Raw genomic sequence first — 18,600 nt, forward strand, 5'->3', positions numbered from 1 at the left:
TACTCGGCAGCCGCGATACACGCGACATGCGCTACACAGACCAAACAGTTTGAGACGATGTAATAAAAGTTTCACTTTAAAAGTAATACCTACTATGGAGATCGTATTTAATATGATCGTTGCCCTGGGTAGACTAGAATCTAGTCTAAGAGCTGTTTTTTAATTATCTTATTTAATTATTGTAATAATAAAAATAAAATGGCGCTGAAACCACTTATTATTTGGATCAAGATTTTTGAATGACAAACATAATTTATAATTTCTGCACTCGAATTTTCTGTTTCAAACTGATACAATAAACGACTAGACTCAAAAATTGTCTGAAGCAAAACTCTGTCTATGCGTTTATTAGGCAGACATTTTTAACAAGCGTAATAATAGACTTTGAACATTACTGTGACGAAAGAAGGTGTTAATTTGAACATTTAATTCAATGTTGGTTGTCATTTTTGAAGATTATTTAATAGGAAATTGTGAGTGTTTTTTTTTAGTACGTCAATTATGTTCCTACGCAACAAAATTCTCTTGTTAGGGCAAATAGGACGTGTTTCATAAACAATTTCTCATATAGCAACTGATGTTTTGCTTGTTTATACATATATGTATTTGGTAAAATTATTTATCGTTATGTGGCGGTTGCACTGGCAAACACGGGCACGGTGGAGGCGGGTACGATGGTAGCATTGTGGGGAAGAAACCTGATGCTGCTGCTAATTGTCTGAAAGTATAAAAAAGTTTGAGATCTAAAGAAATTGTAATTTCTGGTAGAAACTACTTGTTCTCTTACTTGTATTTTCGTTTGAAAAGAATCTGTATTAGTACATTTATATGGTTTTTTTTAGGTCATCGTAGGACGCTTTTAATTTATCTTGAAATATAGTAACTCTATTTATACCTTAGTAGTTATCACAGATATGTTTTTTTAATAATTATTTAACTCAAAACACTTGTATCAATAGCTTTTACAGGTAAATTAGCTTGGAGAAATTTTTGCATATGTAGTGGTGTGTATATTACTCAGATCTTAGAGCGCGTTTCCACTATATCGTTCTGGCCTATACAAAAATGTTTCGATATCCTAACATTACTATTTAACTTTATACTTATTCCTAGCAACACTTTTGTTTTCAATAAAAACAAGTTTTTATTTGAAAGAAAATGGTTTTGACTTTATAAAAAAAAATATATCATTCAATTTTACGTCCTTGAGCAAACGACAAGGCGACTACCGTGAAACAATAAAATATCGTGTCCATAATAATTTGTTTCATAATTAATATTTGACCATAATAATTACGAAACAAAACAAATAAATAAATCGTCACTTGATAGTGGAAAGTGGAAACACGCACAAAACCAGAATAAACCAGTTTACGCTGTCCGCAGGTGCCACGTGCAGTCGTTTGGTAGCGTTAGAACATAAAGCACATTTCATTCAAAAATTATAATTATTATGTACGTAGTTTAATTGATAAATTTTGTATTTGTTGATTGTTGTTATTATTTGTTATTATTGTTATAATATTTGTTGAAGTGAATTACATGTCCCGCAGCCGGAGGCCCCAAATGAAAACTCAGATGTACTTAAAAACTACATTTAATAGCTAAAATGAGACTTTTACACCCATGTCTGCACGATGCAGACCAGAGTTAAAGAATGAATTTATACAGTTTAATAATTATAAAGACGTAAGCTTGGATGCTATAAGGGAAATCGCATCCACATTCTATTCCCGTGCGAACGGCGTATTCAGCAGTTTTGTATGAAGGCAGGGCCATAACTAGTGTTTAATTTGTGTGTAAGTGTTGTAACTTTATATTGTTAATTCAATATGGCTCCAGTGTTAAAACATGGTCGAGGCAAGCCTTTGACTTCTCAAACTAAAGAATTAAACTTTAAATGTCGTTTCTTTTTCAGGTTAGTAAATTTTTCATTTTAGTAACATTGTTAATGTAAAAGTTATATGTATGTTAAATGTGCAAATATTAAAATAAAGTCTCATCTTTTTCAGAGGAGAAACACATATAGTTTAATTTAAAATCCCTTATATATACAGGGTTACTTGTAAAACACCGGCAACCTCGCAGGACAAGATAGCTAACATCATAAGTAACAACATTTCGACTTTTGATAATTTGTTAGATTTTATTTTCATACAAAAATAAATATTCATTTAATTTTCCGTCTGAATATTATAAACTCTACGCCTCCCAAAAATTACGTAAACAAAAAGCGAACGAGAGGGGGAAGGGGGCGTCGCGTCGTCCATCCGATAATTAATAGAACATAGACTTACAAATGTAAGGAGAGTACAATAAAAGTTTAAAAAATCATTTAAAAATAATTTATTGCGTTATGCCAAAAGTCGTAGAACAAATGTTGTTATTTATGATGTTAGCTATCTTGTCCTGCGAGGTTGCTGGTGTTTTACAAGTAACCCTGTATAAAATAAAAACTAAAAATAAAATGTTGTTTTATTTTATTTGCTGACCATACACTACTACAAACGCAAAAATTTCTCCAAGCTAATTTACCTGTACATACCTGTATTGTTGATCAAGATGAGCCTTTTCAATTCTCTTATCTTTAGCTCTTCTGTTTTGAAACCAGATTTTGACTTGCGTTTCACTAAGTGATAATGCCGACGCTAATTCACAGCTGTAATAAATAAATAATCACGTAGTGAAATATTGCGTTGAACAGATCTATATCTATTTTCTATATCACCAAAATAATTTTCTTCTTTGACTTTTCCGAATAGTGAAGATTAAGGTAGGGTCAGGGAGGAAACAGTGACTCGGATTTTTTCGATACGCTCAAAAATATAGTAAATAATATATAATCAAAGTGATTTTTTTAGATCTTGAAGTCAGGTTACTACATTTCACAATTGTGTCATTATATTTTCATTATACTTTAAATTAATTAAACTAAAAAATAAAATATAAAAAAATAGATTTGAGTCACTGTGTACCGGTGGATGTATACAGTGACTCAATAGTGTAGTACACAGTGACTCTAATAGTATACAGTGGCTCAGTGAAAATAAAAAAGATATACTTAATCAAAATTCTTTATTATCTTTCATAAAATGACTAATGCAAATGTAGGAACTTCAATATATGAATTAATATCATCAGTCTTAGAATAAAATAAAATAAAAAACATTAAAAAATTTCACAAAAAAAAAAACATCTAATATCTAATCATCGTCAACTAATTCACAGTAATAAAATTAAAATCGATTGAAAAATAATAAAATAGTCTCGAAGCTGTTCCAATCATTAACGGTTTAGGTAGAATAAATTTTAAATCGTCCTCTTTTACAATAGACAGATCGGGCTTATTTGGCATAATAAACTTATCAATAGTCAGTACCAGGCTTTCGCCTCAAAAATGATATGTAAAATTCCATGTTCTCATTTCGTTCCTCTAACACTTTTCCCATATATCTCTGTTTTTTGGTAGCTAATTGGACAATAACATATTCGCCTTCTCGAGGTGAATGAGGTAAAGGTTTCTTTAAATCTTCATCCGTTAAAATAATGTTTTCGTTATCAGTGTCAGCGTCATTTTCATATCCATGATTGTTATCTGTTGGCCATTCCATGTCATCATCCGAATCTTGTAATAATACTTCTTCATTTTCCATTTCTTCATCGCTGCTGCTCTTATTATTCGAGTAATTTTACTTTTCTTTGCGTCATATTTTCTTGTTCCAAAAACAAATTTTCAGATGTATCAGTATTCAGTAGCAATTAGCCTGCGTCTAGGATTCCTACGTTTTCTGTTATTTTATCTAGGTTTGGCTTTTATTGGATCTCTGAATTCAAACGGACTTTTAAAAGAAACTTGTGAGGATGAGATCGGTGGTATGTTGACGAATGAACTCTGTGGTATGTTATTATATTATGAAGTCAATGGTGTGTCGATAAGCGAAGTGGAGGGTATGTTAATGGATGAAGTCCATGGCATGTTGATGAAGGCTGGAAATAGGTTTTCTGAGATAATGTTTGCATTCGGTTGGTTGTCTTCTACAGTTTCTTTGAAAAATATTGGCTCTTCCAAGACACATAATGTAAGTGGTTCAGTAGATTCATTTGTCTTGAAATTTATAGGTTCGTTAGGGCTCCAACTGTTGATCGTCAAGAGTTTCACAGTTTTTTGTCTTCCAATAATATCTTTTAAGGGTAGCAAATGCAACACCGACCTTCTTAGATGCTTGTCTTATCGAGTCTCCATTTCTTATTAATAACCACCCTTCTTTAATGTTTTCTTGTGTTGCTTTTCCAATTTTACGTTCTGCAGATTTTTGCCGTGGTATTCTATCAACAAAATATAATAATTAAACAAATTACCTAAAAAATCAAAAGGAAAACATAGAACTGCATACTATAAACTGAAGTAGGTACACAGTGGCTCACGAGTCACTGTGTACCGTTTCAAATTGAGTCACTGTACACAACTCCGTCATTTTGATTATTTCATATTCAAATGGATCGAAAAATCAATCAATAAACTGAATTAAACATACAAAGGCAATCTGCATAAACATAACTATAAGACAGAAAAAATGATTACAACATTTATTATATACTTTAGATATTAAAATCAATCAAACTTACGTTAAAAATATAATTTTGTGAGCACTAAAACAAAAACACGTGGTGGCACCACTGTTCGGCACTTGAGACGCCGGCTGATTGGTTTGTACAAGTCCGAGGACCGTTAGCTTCAAACGAGGGAGGTAGACAACAACTATGTACGTCTTATTCTAGCCGAACTAGTAATGAGTCACTGTAGCCGCCTGAGTCACTGTTTCCTCCCTGACCCTACTGCTTGATTTTATATCTGCCTAAAAATAGTATCTATTACTACACCATTCGCAATCAATGGTATCAAATATTCCTATAAAATATGCTATTTAATTAAAATATAATTTACCGTCTCGCACGAGCAACATATTCGCCTCTAGCGTACTCTAGTTCTAGTCGAAGTGTTTGGTGCGCTGAGAAGGTGGTCCGCTGCCGCCGTGGTCGACTCTCTTTTCGTCTTCTACGCGCTACTAAAATTAAGAAAACAAAATCTTATTTAGTAAATTGCACATGAGGTGCTGGTTTTCCACCCGCAACTTCTTCCTTATTTCTATTTCACTAAGCATCGATCAATGGTCAATTTTTTTCGTGACTAACTGGTCTATCGTTGGTATAAGTACATATAGGTATTAAGTAGGTATATCGATTCATCTGAAATTACCTACAAGTTAAAATGTCAGAACTATATATCATAACTAGCGGTCCGCCCCGGCTTCGCCCGTGGTACATATGAAAAATAGATGTTGGCCGATTCTCAGACTTACCCGATATGCACAGAAAATTTCATGAGAATCGGTCCACCCGTTTCGGAGGAGTATGCAGACTAACATTGTGCCACGAGAATTTTATATATAAGACTAGCACTGCCCTGCGGTTTCACCCGCATAGATAGCGATATCGTTACAGTGAAAAGTCTACTATATAGGTCGGACTATAGGTTTAATTTTTAATCACATGAAAATCACCTTTACCCCGTCCCGTGGGGCCGTGGGTTATGTCGGATTCCTACCGACCAAAACCCCACTGTGTTCCGTCAAGACGCATATTGGTAGAATTCCTCCGTGACCCCCGCACTACGGCCTGCTCGAACAGTATACCTACTATTTTCTGTAGATTGACACTTTTAAAAATTCGTTATATCTTTTGAATGGAATATCCAATTCTTTTCATTTAAAAAGTATTTTGCTGGTATTGAAACAGTCTATAATAAAACATCATTTAATGGGATAAGGATTAATATATGTGTATGGATAACATGGTTTGATTACTGTCGGCACTTTTATTTACTTTGAAAACGTAAAAAAGTTGTTGTAGTAACATAACTATTGAAGATGGACATATGGTATCGCGGACTTTCTTGTAGATATTGATCCATTCTATAATACCGTAGAACATTTTTTTGTTCTATCTTCAATAGATTCCGCAGCGCACGCGATGACAGAAGTTTTATTGAGGATTTTTTTACACCTTGGGTTACATTATTGCATTTTTGGTAAGGATCTCTAATTTTTTTGAAAATGCAATATAGCCTATGTTGCTCAGTAAAGATGCAGCTTTCTAATGGTGAAAGAATTTTTGAAATCGGTCCAGTAGTTTTTGCGTGAAAACCATACATACATACATACATACTTACATACATACTTACAAACTTGTCCTCTTTATAATATTAGTATAGATTATTAAACTTTTACATAAAACCACAGATTATCATTAAAGCATTTAACCAACATGTGGCAAAGACCTAAGGGTCAACTACAAAGCATAAGTTAATCGCAAACGACAATAATAAGGTTTCTTTGTGGTTCCTGCAATCAGTGGGAAGTGATTTTGTAATAAAAAATACTTGTAAGAGCTCCGATTCGCACCATATTGTCCCGGATGCCGGAAATATTTTGAAGCCTTGTGGTGATTCATAGGATATAACCGTTAATAATGAAATACGATACTTAAATTTCCTCGTTAAAAGGGCAATATTATAAGGATAGCTTGATTTGTATTTATGGATATCTATTTTAATATTTATGATTTATGTAAGTGATTTTGTGATTAAAATAAATATATTGGAAATGGAATATATCTTTACTGTATGAGGTCTGATGTCTATTTTTCGACGGAAAAACAAATAAATAAATAATTAGAAAATCAAGATGCGGTTTCGACTTTTGTGAATAAAAAATACCAATTTAATACTGTGTGTCTTCAAAAAACGCTAAATAGCATAACCGCAAGACTCTCACTTAACTTAATAATCACTTATATTTATTGTTTTGTCACCACCAATTAAATAATTATTAGATGCAGAGGAAGCTAACCACTACACTACACTGTATACGGAAATCTCTATCGTGCAACTGTCGCAACCGGTGAAGCCTCATGCGCGTCTGTCGGCTCATTTGCAATGATTTACGATTCAACGCACTTTACGAGTTTTGCACGTTACTTTATATGAGCTCATTTTAACCTCAATGAATATATTGAATAGTGAGTAAAGTAGGTAGTGTCCATTCGAATAAAAAATTGGATGAAGTTATGAAGCGACCAAAATATTAAGTGTGGCGAATAGTAGTACTTAGAGCCTTTATTTATTTGATTTAATTAAGTTATCCAATGGCAAATAGTCCTAAAATCTACTATACTCTATAGTCTATAGGAACGGGCCACTGCGATATGTGCTTTATGTAATGAATAAGAAAACATTTGACTCTAAACAGCTAAAAGGCTACCGTTACCACGTACCAATAGGACTTACCTACATACCTTTACAGTATACATACACTAGGTAGGTACACAGTCCAGTAAACAGTATAAGAATCTAAGCAAATTGTTTCCAAAAATGCTTCTTAATTTATTACAAAAAAACAAGGAAATAGCATGTTCCATGTCGTTAGTAAATAGGGATTGTGCGTGAGGAACTGCTCAGTTATCTTATTGTTTGAATGAATATAACCGCCCATTCGCTTAATGGTAGCAAACAAAAGAAACGAAATATTTCGAAGAAATAATCTTATAAGAGGAAATAAAAGCACAATAAAAATGTGTATTTAACGTTTTATATTCTTCCCATTAAGAAAATAATATCTTTGATTATGAAAGCGACAATAGGTACATAATTATTTGTGAATGTCATAGAATAGGTACATTATATTTTGCGAATCCAGCCCAGGCGATGCCAGAAGCGAAGCGAACAAAACTCATTATCGATTAACCCAGTGTAACTTCTAATTTAAAATCGTGTGTGGTAAACTAATAACAACTAATAAAGCTATTTAAAATGTTCACTGAGAACTGTCAGCTGTGGTGTCTCACCACTTGTGTGTAATTGAGCCACAATAGGGGTATAATCTGCCGAGTGCTGTCGCTTTAAATCATCACGCACTCCATCGGCCCCGGCGTGACGTGATAATGATGACGTTTTGATTTGGAAATTAAAAAAGAATTAAATGTGTATGTGATTTTTTTTTTACCTCGGAAGAGGAGATACCTATAAGTATGCACAAAATAATAATACAAAAGACAAAAAATGAAAATATTACATATTTGGGAATAATACTGACTTAACGCATATTATTGTATTTTAGGTTTTACCTACCATGTCAGTTCATAGAGATTGGCCAATAGCACAGAATACATAATATGTAGTAGCTAAACGCTACAGAACGGACACTCTCCGCCTCCCGCCAAAATTAAACTTACCTCACCCCCGCGTGATCAGACATAAAATGGGCCATATTTTTCTGCAAGGACGATACGCAACGAAGATTCAAGATTGACAACATTTATCAAATTGACTTAAAGTAATTTTATTATTTTGGATTTGTGATTATCGTTTTTCGTAGAAAATGGTTAGATATTGTGCTGTTTTCGGATGTATTTCATCAGAAAAACGCGATTTTTTTTTTACGCTAGTCACAAATGTGCCAACCATAAAGCGTTAACACACACATTTGCAGTCTCTACGGTGTGACTGTCAAAACGATCATTTTGTATGAAGTGTCCGGGGTGTGCCAATAGCCTAATTTTATCATGAAAAATGTATTTAGTCACAAAATTAAAACAACTTGACGATTATGCGTTTGAGATTTCTATTATATCGCACCCTCTAAATGTTTGTTTTGTGATGCTATAAAAATCGTGATTAATCAACAATACTAACAATACAATAATAGAACGAAGATATTAGGGGGTTGCTCCCTTTAATATTCATTACAGATCCCCTAATTACAAATTTATTCGACCATTCCTCGTGGAGATTAAAGAACACCTGATTTCCCTCTATTTATTTTTTATTATTTTCAATAGGATTGCGAAGAAATTGATATTGCGAAGAACGGTTGCTTCATTAATTTTCAATTGAAGCTGATATAGTCTACGATTTGAATGTATATTGGCATCAATAGGTATGTACTAGCGTGTAGTACCTATTCATTGCATTGATATCTATGAATAACATAAAAAAGTTCCGGTATTGTATATGCTCTACCTCTCTCTACCAATGACTTTTTAGGTCTCAAATTCAACGATAGGTACACAAATTTCAGAACAAGAAAGGCATTACGTAAACGAGTGCGATAAAAATTCGGATTGCAGTGTAGCTCATAATTCTAAATGTAACGTTCCCATAAGTGCGAGGGTATCAATGTATAGCTGTCATAAATTCAGAAATAAGCGAATTCAAGGCTAACAAGAAGCAAAAGATACTGATTATAATTCCTTATGTTTACTTATTTGCTAATCGTAACATAAGTTATATTCGAGTGAGCACTACGATATGGCAATCTGCTTAAATACGATGTAAACGAGTGCGATACAATTTACGGATTGCGGCTTAGCACTAAGCTAATACAAATCACAATGTTATGTTTCCAAAGGAGCGAGCACGGCGCACGTGCGCTCTCCCACACAACTCAACCAATCAGTTTAATTTTTATTACAGTATTTTGAATTGTGATGACCGAAATTATTATCTATGTTATTTAAATTGGGAGCGAATTTAAAGAATCTGTATGAAGGCATACAAAATGAAGAGATTAATCTTTATGGGAAGGTCCGTTTTTTTAATTAACTTAAATAATATAAGTAGGTACTGATACTTAATTTATTTAAGTAAATAAATTTTGATACTTTTATTATTAGTACGTAAGTATAGGAATTGAGTATCATTTAAACCACGATTGATCAAATCCCTGTTGTAGATTGATTCTGAAAATAAATATAATTCACCTACATAAGGTAGGTACCCACATTTAAAAATTTAGGTAGATAATGTTTTCAGTAGTAACTAAGTCCATAAACTAAAGCTCATCATACAAATTCGACGTCTATTATCAATCTAATATAATTAACGAAACAATTGAAAGAGATCCTACACAACGAAAATGTTTCATTTATGTTTTCACATAATTTTCGCCAGACATAATTTTCATTATTCAGTTTCACGGACCGTTGTTCCGTAATAGTTATAAGAGTTGAACAATGGATTTTATCGCGGTGTAGCAGAATTGCCGGCAATTTTCACACAAGAGTGATTCAGAATGAGGACACAGCTCGTCGGTATAGCCGGCCAGCCATTCGTGGTGTGGTAATCGCATCAGGCCTCGCAGGCTCCGAGTACCTTCCGCATCTGCAAACATAAACTCTCGAGACACTTTTAAACGACGCGACTAACCATTATGATTCTATTTTCAGGCAAAAAGATTCTAACAACAATAATTGTCATTCTAATAAGATTGACGGTGAATAAAATTCGATTGTATTTTTATTTTTTACTTTCTGAATAGATTTTATCATTAATGATTAATCATCATTGGATAAAGTTTTAGTTCACTTGATGATTATTTTACTAGTACCTACTTATTTTTCAACTCGTTTAGAATTTTCCATTTGAACAGGATTCCTAAACTAAACCCTGACTTCCATCGCCGCACCTGTACCCGAACTAATAAATTGAGTTCATTGGCTATATTCGACAATTGTTATCTTCACAAAACTAGGGGAATTCAGTTTCAGTTAGGAAGGTGGTAAACAACTTGCCTATCATAGAAAGATCTCGAATAAAGAATAATATCTATCGGACTTCAATGGAGGATTCCAATCGCTAAGCCGCCACTCTTAAACGCTTATAATATATGCAAATAAGAATATCTTATTTCCCACTGTGAAATAAGCATTATTGTACGGGACACATTGAATAGATATTTTCCTCAAATATTCATAAAGAACGTCCAGTGAGCGGGGATTAAGAGCGGAGAGGTTTTATCTACATCTCGCTCTATTATGTTTTTCAAAGTATTTTTCTAGCGATATTTTATTTTCACGATTTCACAGATACCCCTTCCATTCCAGTCTCTTTGTAGATCGGGATGTCCGTCTTACAAATATAGGTAGATAGGTACTTATTTTTATCATAGAACATCTTCTCTTTGAAGTTAAAAATAGATATAGTTTTACTTTATATTTTGTATTTTATATTGCTCATATTAAAAGATTTTTTGACGTGACAACGTCTTATAATTCGATAGAGCCGGCTGCACGCACGAAAAAACATGACTCATGCGGCGTTACCTCGCTCTGAGGCGTTCCATGTAAGGCTTGAAGTGCAAGCGAGAGCGCGGAACGAGCGACAAAGAAGCACAATCGGACGTTGTCACGTTCAACTATCGTCAGTAAACCGACTTTACAGACAACCAATTTTTTCAAGGTGGGTAAACCAATAAGGATTTCTGAACCATGTTCCTACAACTAAACTTCTTTTACGAAGTAAGTAATAGCTCCTTGTGAATTGTTAAACATGCTGCTCTACCATATATCGTTTCTGTCCAGAACCTCCCCTATTATATTACCTACCTACTACTTTGCTCGCAATTCATAAATTGTGAAATGATAGTATAGGATAGAATGAAGAAAAAATAATAAATCCGACTGTAGTACCTAGGCTAAGGTAGTAGGTATCATTAATGGCAGATAAACATGAGGGACTCTCCTTAGTTTTAAATTATTATCAGGTGATACCACAGGGTGATACCTTAGACTTTAGAGCATTAAATGCTCTAAGGGTGATACAGACTCATTTAATAAAACAGTTTTTTTAATCATACCTACTGTTTCAACGATATTTTTTTGGCCATGGGATAAATGGCTATCAACTTTAAAAGAAAATAACTATGCGTGCTCTATAAATACATTAAACTACCTACTTGTTTCTAGAAGAGTCAGGTGGTAATTTTTTTTAAACATTTATGCGACTAATGCGACTGTTAATGTTAAACTTATGTTCTAAAGTAGAAAAAAATACCTACTTCAAAAATTGCCTAGACCTATTTGTATCTTTGCTACGATTTGAAGTTTTTAAGCGATATTTTCAATTCCAATAAATTTCCAATACCCAGTACCTACCCTACAGTTGATCCAGTAAATAAATATATACCTAGTTACAAAATTCCCACCCGGCTAAATAGGGCAAAATTGTTTAAAAAGCAATTTAAAAAGTTTGGAAAATCCAAAAGTGCAAGCCTTTTTATTATCTTTAGGAAAAAAATTAACATTGCATATTTTTATTAGGAACCTAGTAAGTATTTTTTACGCGTACCTATTGATCCATTGAAATGTTACATTTTTTAGGCCTGACCTTGAGTTTTTTAGAGGACGCAATTTTATTTTTTTGATGTGTAGGGGGGGTCAGTGTAAAGCTAAAACCAAGTTTGTGGGGTCGCCACCCTTGTCCCATGGCCGCCATCTTGAAAATAGCGGTTGAAATGGTTTTAACGATATATCTCTTAAACTATTTATCTGATAATAAAACAATTTTAACATTATTTGTTGCAAATTAAATTCTCTACAACTTTGATTCAGTAACTTTTTGTCGTAGAACTATAAATAAAAAAGTTATAAGCGAAAATGTTCAGAAATTAGAGCTATTTATATTTTTCAATAAAACTTTTTTTTATCATTTTACGAATAAATGATATAAGACTATTTTTGTAGATTGTTTTTCGAGGAACAACTTTTATATTATACAACATTTTTTCATTACGTCAATAGCTAAGGTTTTATAGCGCTCAGAAGTGAGTACTATTTTTCAGTAGTAACTATACATAATAAATTGGCTATTGGCTCTTTTCCCGGACTCCACAACAATGGAAGCACACTGCAGAACATTTCAGCCCTGCTTTTCGACGTAAAAAAAAACGCACTTCCAGACTCTACCTCCTGGGTTGTGGGGAAAAGATTCAATAATTAATTATTAATAATATTGTAAAATTAATTATTAAAAATATTATTATAACAAAAATAAAATAATTACTGGTGACAAATTATTATTAGTACACACATACAGGTAAATTAGCTTGGAGAAATTTTTGCGTTTGTAGTAGTGTATGGTCAGCAAATAAAATAAAACAACATTTTATTTTTAGTTTTTATTTTATATAACTATATAAGGGATTTTAAATTAAACTATATGTGTTTCTCCTCTGAAAAAGATGAGACTTTATTTTAATATTTGCACATTTAACATACATATAACTTTTACATTAACAATGTTACTAAAATGAAAAATTTACTAACCTGAAAAAGAAACGACATTTAAAGTTTAATTCTTTAGTTTGAGAAGTCAAAGGCTTGCCTCGACCATGTTTTAACACTGGAGCCATTTTGAATTAACAATATAAAGTTACAACACTTACACACAAATTAAACACTAGTTATGGCCCTGCCTTCATACAAAACTGCTGAATACGCCGTTCGCACGGAATAGAATGTGGATGCGATTTCCCTTAGTTAGCATCCAAGCTTACGTCTTTATAATTATTAAACTGTATAAATTCATTCTTTAACTCCGGTCTGCATCGTGCAGACATGGGTGTAAAAGTCTCATTTTAGCTATTAAATGTAGTTTTTAAGTACATCTGAGTTTTCATTTGGGGCTTCCGGCTGCGGGACATGTAATTCACTTCAACAAATATTATAACAATAATAACAAATAATAAAATAATAACAAACGAGATAATCCCTATAGTTGTGTCCACCAATGGGCTGGTTCCTGCCTCCTTAAAACAATATTTAAGGAGGTTGGATTTACCGGTAAAGCCCATGACAGTGGGGATACAGCGGGCAGTCCTTCTGGATAACGCTCGGATAGTCCGAAGGTTCCTCACTCAGTCGCCCTAGACTCCGGCCGTCTGGCCACTCAGCCGGAGTTTTTTTTTCACACCGCCGCGAGGCGAGATACTTGCCCCCATAACAAATAATAACAACAATCAACAAAATATACAAAATTTATCAATTAAACTACGTACATAATAATTATAATTTTTGAATGAAATGTGTGCTTTATGTTCTAACGGTATCAAACGACTGCACGTGGCACCTGCGGACAGCGTAAACTGGTTTATTCTGGTTTTGTGCGTGTTTCCACTTTCCACTATCAAGTGACGATTTATTTATTTGTTTTGTTTCGTAATTATTATGGTCAAATATTAATTATGAAACAAATTATTATAGACACGATATTTTATTGTTTCACGGTAGTCGCCTTGTCGTTTGCTCAAGGACGTAAAATTGAATGATATATTTTTTTTTATAAAGACAAAACCATTTTCTTTCAAATAAAAACTTGTTTTTATTGAAAACAAAAGTGTTGCTAGGAATAAGTATAAAATTAAATAGTAATGTTAGGATATCGAAACATTTTTGTATAGGCCAGAACGATATAGTGGAAACGCGCTCTAAGATCTGAGTAATATACACACCACTACATATGCAAAAATTTCTCCAAGCTAATTTACCTGTAATATATCGTATTCTGTATAGTAAAGAGTACTTAAAATAGTACTCACTTCGGATGGCTGTAAAACCTTAGCTATTTACTTAATGAAAAAATGTTGTAAATAAAAGTTGTTCTACGAAAAACAATCTACAAAAATGGTCTGATATAATTTCTTCGTAAACTTATAAAAAAAAGTTTTATTGAAAAATATAAACATCTCTAATTTCTGAACATTTTCGCTTATATAACTTTTTTGTTTATAGTTCTACGACAAAAAGTTACTGAACCTAAGTTGTAGAGAATTTAATTTGCAACGAATAATGTTAACATTGTTTTATTATCAGATAAATAGTTTAAGAGATATATCGTAAAAACCATTTCAACCGCTATTTTCAAGATGGCGGCCGTGGGACAAGGGTGGCGACCCCACAAACTTGGTGATAGCTTCACACTGACCCCCCCTACACATCAAAAAAATAAAATTGCGTCCTCTAAAAAATGTGACCCCAAATGTAACTTTTCAATGGACCATATGCTGCTTCTACCTCAGTTTATAAATGTATTCAAAACTTGACAGTTATGCGGAATATTATTCTACAAGTGCGATAGAAATAAAATTATAATAATAGTCCAGGATCCTTCGCCCATTTTTTCACGTGATTACTATCAAGCTAATTTTCCGTGAGTACCTAGCTTTATTTTGATGAGATAAAAGGCGATAGATCCTGAACTATATAGGTAAGAAGAAGAAATTGAAATTACATTTTTAAGTGAGAAATAAAAAAAAAAGACGGTTGCACTCCGGGAGTGCCGGCAGAAGTGAAAACTTGATTATTAACGTTGAGCATGTTTGATATCCATCCGTCTTACGCTTTTTCGATCAGCCCCTTATGCAAGTGGCTTTCTGTTAGCGTAGCGTTCAATAGAATAGACTACGAATGTATGAGATTGACGTAAGCTGTAGATACGTTATCTACGAATGTATGAGATTGACGTAAGCTGTAGATACGTTATCTACATCTTACGTCAATCTCATACATTCGTAGTCTATTCTATTGAACGCTACGCTAACAGAAAGCCACTTGCATAGGGGGGCTGCCCCCCTAGTCAAGATTGCGCGCGGTGTGTCCCTCCAGACACATAAAACTGAAAGAATAGAATGAATTCGATTGCTCTGGCGGGTCACGAGTGGCTGAGTTGGTAAGGCATCCGCCCCGGAATGGCGCGAAAGGATGCGGGTTCGAGTCCCGCCTCGTGATCGAATTTTTTCTATTCTTTATAAATTTATATTTATAAAGCATTTGAATGCCATAAAACCAAAAATATAAATTCAAGTTATAACATATTAAAAACGGATTTGTTAGGAGCTCTCGGTGCGTGAGTCCGATTCGCACTTGGCCGATTGTTTCTTTAATTAATTTAAATGTCCAAGTATCTCAATGTCCAAGTAGGGGAGAGCGGGGATGAAAGTCACATTTTTAGCTTTTTTTATGTAACTTCCAAAATACGTTGTTTAGGAATGATATTTGTATACCAAAAGATAGTGTAATTATTCTGTTACAAAAGAAATAAACGTATTTTTGTGTAATATTATCAGTTGTAAAATATTTTGTATTTTCACTCTTAAGAAAAATGTGACTTATAACCCCGGGTCAGGGATGGTTGTCACAATGCCTAGGGTAGGTAGTCACATACTAAATAACAGGCAATTTATAAATAGAAAGTCACACTTTGGTCTTATAATTTTACGGAATAGTTTTTAATTAAGAACTCTTAACCAAATGAAACCGTGTCTACGGTCTTTATTTCAGTCTGTATTTTCGGAGTTATGACGTTTTTTTTATTTTCACCTATTGCCGAGCTACGATGAGATTTTTAATTTATGGAGGTGTGACTTATTGTGGTAGGTACCTACCTAGATGCTTGATTTTTTTTGTGTGCTAAGCTGAAAGATAGGCCAATTCACTATCGTAACATTTACTATTGTTAGATCTTTGAATGGAATAAAAAAATAATTGAATGCCAAGAAAAGATAAAATTACCCAGTAAGTAAGTATGTTCAAACTTCAAGGGCCCGTAAAAAATAAAATCACATAAAAAAAGATTTTCGTTTGGCTTTTAAAAACTTGCTCTATTTATCACCGGAAAAAGTTGTTTTTTAAACGTCTGAATGCCCTTTTATTGTTTTTAATGGTTTCTACTGCTACTCTCAATTTCCGGGCTAATTCGTCTAAATTGTGGCATTCTCTTGTCTTTGTATTATCCCCACAGAAAAAATGAGGTTTCGGTCGATTTATTTAGTAGATAACTAGATAAATTAAATTGCCACATCTCTATGAAACATAATAAAATAGAAAATAGACGGCCAATACATACATTTGGGTTATTGGTATCATGGGTACCTACCTACTTACATAATTAATCTTTTCACATTAATGAAAGAATGAAACATTCGATTTCAAATTCTAAATATTATGGAAAACCCATAGTTCCAATCTATAGTTTGGAAAATGCAAAAGTGAACGACCCATAATGCTCATTCCTTCGCCGAAAAGAAGATTTTAGTTTTTCGTTGATAACTATTAAACGATACTTAATAACATTTTCGATAGCAATCCCCGCATAGATCTACAGCTAATCCATACTAATATTATAAATGCGAAAGTAACTCTCTCTGTCTGTCTGTTACTCAATCACGCCTGAACTACTGAACCAATTTGCATGAAATTTGGTATAGAGATATTTTGATACCCGAGAAAGGACATAGGATAGGTTTTATCCCGGAAATCCCACAGGAACGGGTTTTTCTCTGAAAACGCGGGCGAAGCCGCGGGCGGAAAGCTAGTAAAAAATAATGCCACTATGTTTTACACAAAATATCGTGTCTCAACCGAAAAAAAATGTTGATCGACGGGAATTTTATTTTTTCTATTTCTACATTTCATTCCAGTTTAATTTTATTGAATCATTTTTTCCCAGTAACGGTATTAATCTTCATTAAATTATCTATAAAATGATGTGCAGATTTAGGAGATATAACGTATGGTAATCAAATCGTGTAATTAATTAAGTAGTTGCGGAACCAAGGCGAAACAAATTTTTCGATAGTAAAGCACTCTCTAATGCTTCGCATTATGAGTCGTGCAATATGGCAATACCGTCACAACTCACATCACAGAGCGGCGAGTAGAGGCAACGATTTTGGTATTTTTGAATCTTGCCAAAGAAGTTTCACTTCTGACACGTGTGCTCGGCACACACGCTCTTTTTTATTTGATTTTTTTGTGTGGGAATTTTAGTAGCTACCTACCTAATAATATGTGAGTCGTGACTCGTGAGTGTTAAATCGAGCAATAAATTGCCACATCATGTATAATAATTGGGAGACATCAATGAGATTAAAGTCTACGTATCTAAGTAAAAAAACCTAAGGGTACATAAATTATTAGATATCTAATATATTTACCTCAATATTTTTTTACTTTGAAAGTTTGGCATCATAATAATTCGTGCGTTTAGCCCGATTATTGATATTTCGTAAAAATTACAATTATATTACTGCATATTTGGTAATTTTGTCAGTCTGCTTATAAGACCAAAGATTATCAACATACCTATTTATGAATGATGTGTCTACTTAAATCACTTTATAACGAATAATTTAAAATACTTACGAAATGCCGCTAAGCCCGCGCCAAACGCCAGTTGATGGTGGGGCAGCAAAATAGGACGTGGGCACACTGGCAACGGAGACGCTGGCCACAGCTGCTGGAATCTATTCCCCTGGTTAGGCTCCACGTCCCCTATCTCCAAATCCGATGAGGATTCACTCTCTGTACGCTGAGGACGTTCCTGTGCAACACTCGAATCTTCTAAGTGTCCATAAATACGCGCAAAAAATTTCCTCGGAGATGACGGCCTTGGCGCCTGAATTGAGGTGTCTTTTTGGATCTCCTTTTTATCACTCATGTTTGAATCTTTCAAATTTTCGTTCATTTGATCGAATATTATTAAAATTATTAAAAATTGAATCTAATAAGAAAAAGTCTCTACTTTTTTATTTCTAGGCTTAAATTATTCTATCACTGATACGGATATTTTTATACGCATAACTTTAAAATATAAAGCTGTCATACACGTGTTATCCCGACACAGAAAGCACGTGCAATAAATATGTCAGGTGCGCTATCCCTTGTAGTGAAGCCCCGCCCACTACCCTTACAGACACGAAATAAGTGGAA

General features: G+C 33.6%; 2 protein-coding genes and 1 non-coding gene across 3 annotated transcripts in view; 2 read left to right on the forward strand and 1 right to left on the reverse strand.

Annotated features, from left to right (window-relative positions):
* CREG (Cellular Repressor of E1A-stimulated Genes) overlaps positions 1 to 18,600 on the forward strand; it is a 188,776-nt gene that overhangs the window by 42,640 nt on the left and 127,536 nt on the right. The gene's annotated exons all lie outside the window — the stretch shown is intronic.
* LOC149908392 (homeobox protein rough-like) lies at positions 275 to 18,328 on the reverse strand. Its single transcript, XM_090102203.1, has 4 exons — positions 18,034 to 18,328; positions 4,946 to 5,066; positions 2,546 to 2,659; positions 275 to 718 (listed from the first exon to the last, which is right to left on the reverse strand). The coding sequence occupies exons 1-4, from the start codon at positions 18,326 to 18,328 to the stop codon at positions 616 to 618; spliced, it is 633 nt and encodes a 210-aa protein (XP_089958329.1). The 3' UTR covers positions 275 to 615.
* Positions 15,542 to 15,618, forward strand: TRNAP-CGG (transfer RNA proline (anticodon CGG)). Its single transcript is given in 2 exon segments — positions 15,542 to 15,578; positions 15,583 to 15,618. It is a non-coding gene; the product is annotated as a tRNA-Pro (tRNA).

The sequence above is a fragment of the Colias eurytheme genome, chromosome 5, assembly GCF_061535395.1.
Source record: "Colias eurytheme isolate Ceu_HAF_F1 chromosome 5, ilColEury1 Martin Lab GWU primary, whole genome shotgun sequence".
In the NCBI taxonomy this organism is placed as follows: domain Eukaryota; kingdom Metazoa; phylum Arthropoda; class Insecta; order Lepidoptera; family Pieridae; genus Colias; species Colias eurytheme.

Excerpts from the sequence above, each read along its gene's own strand:
- LOC149908392 (XM_090102203.1), bottom strand. The coding sequence starts at position 18,328 with ATGAGTGATAAAAAGGAGATCCAAAAAGACACCTCAATTCAGGCGCCA. Across the intron at positions 5,067-18,033 it reads CGCGGGCTTAGCGGCATTTC|TAGCGCGTAGAAGACGAAAA; the intron begins GTAAGTATTTTA and ends TCTTAATTTTAG. Across the intron at positions 719-2,545 it reads CATCTTGATCAACAATACAG|ACAATTAGCAGCAGCATCAG; the intron begins GTATGTACAGGT and ends TTATACTTTCAG.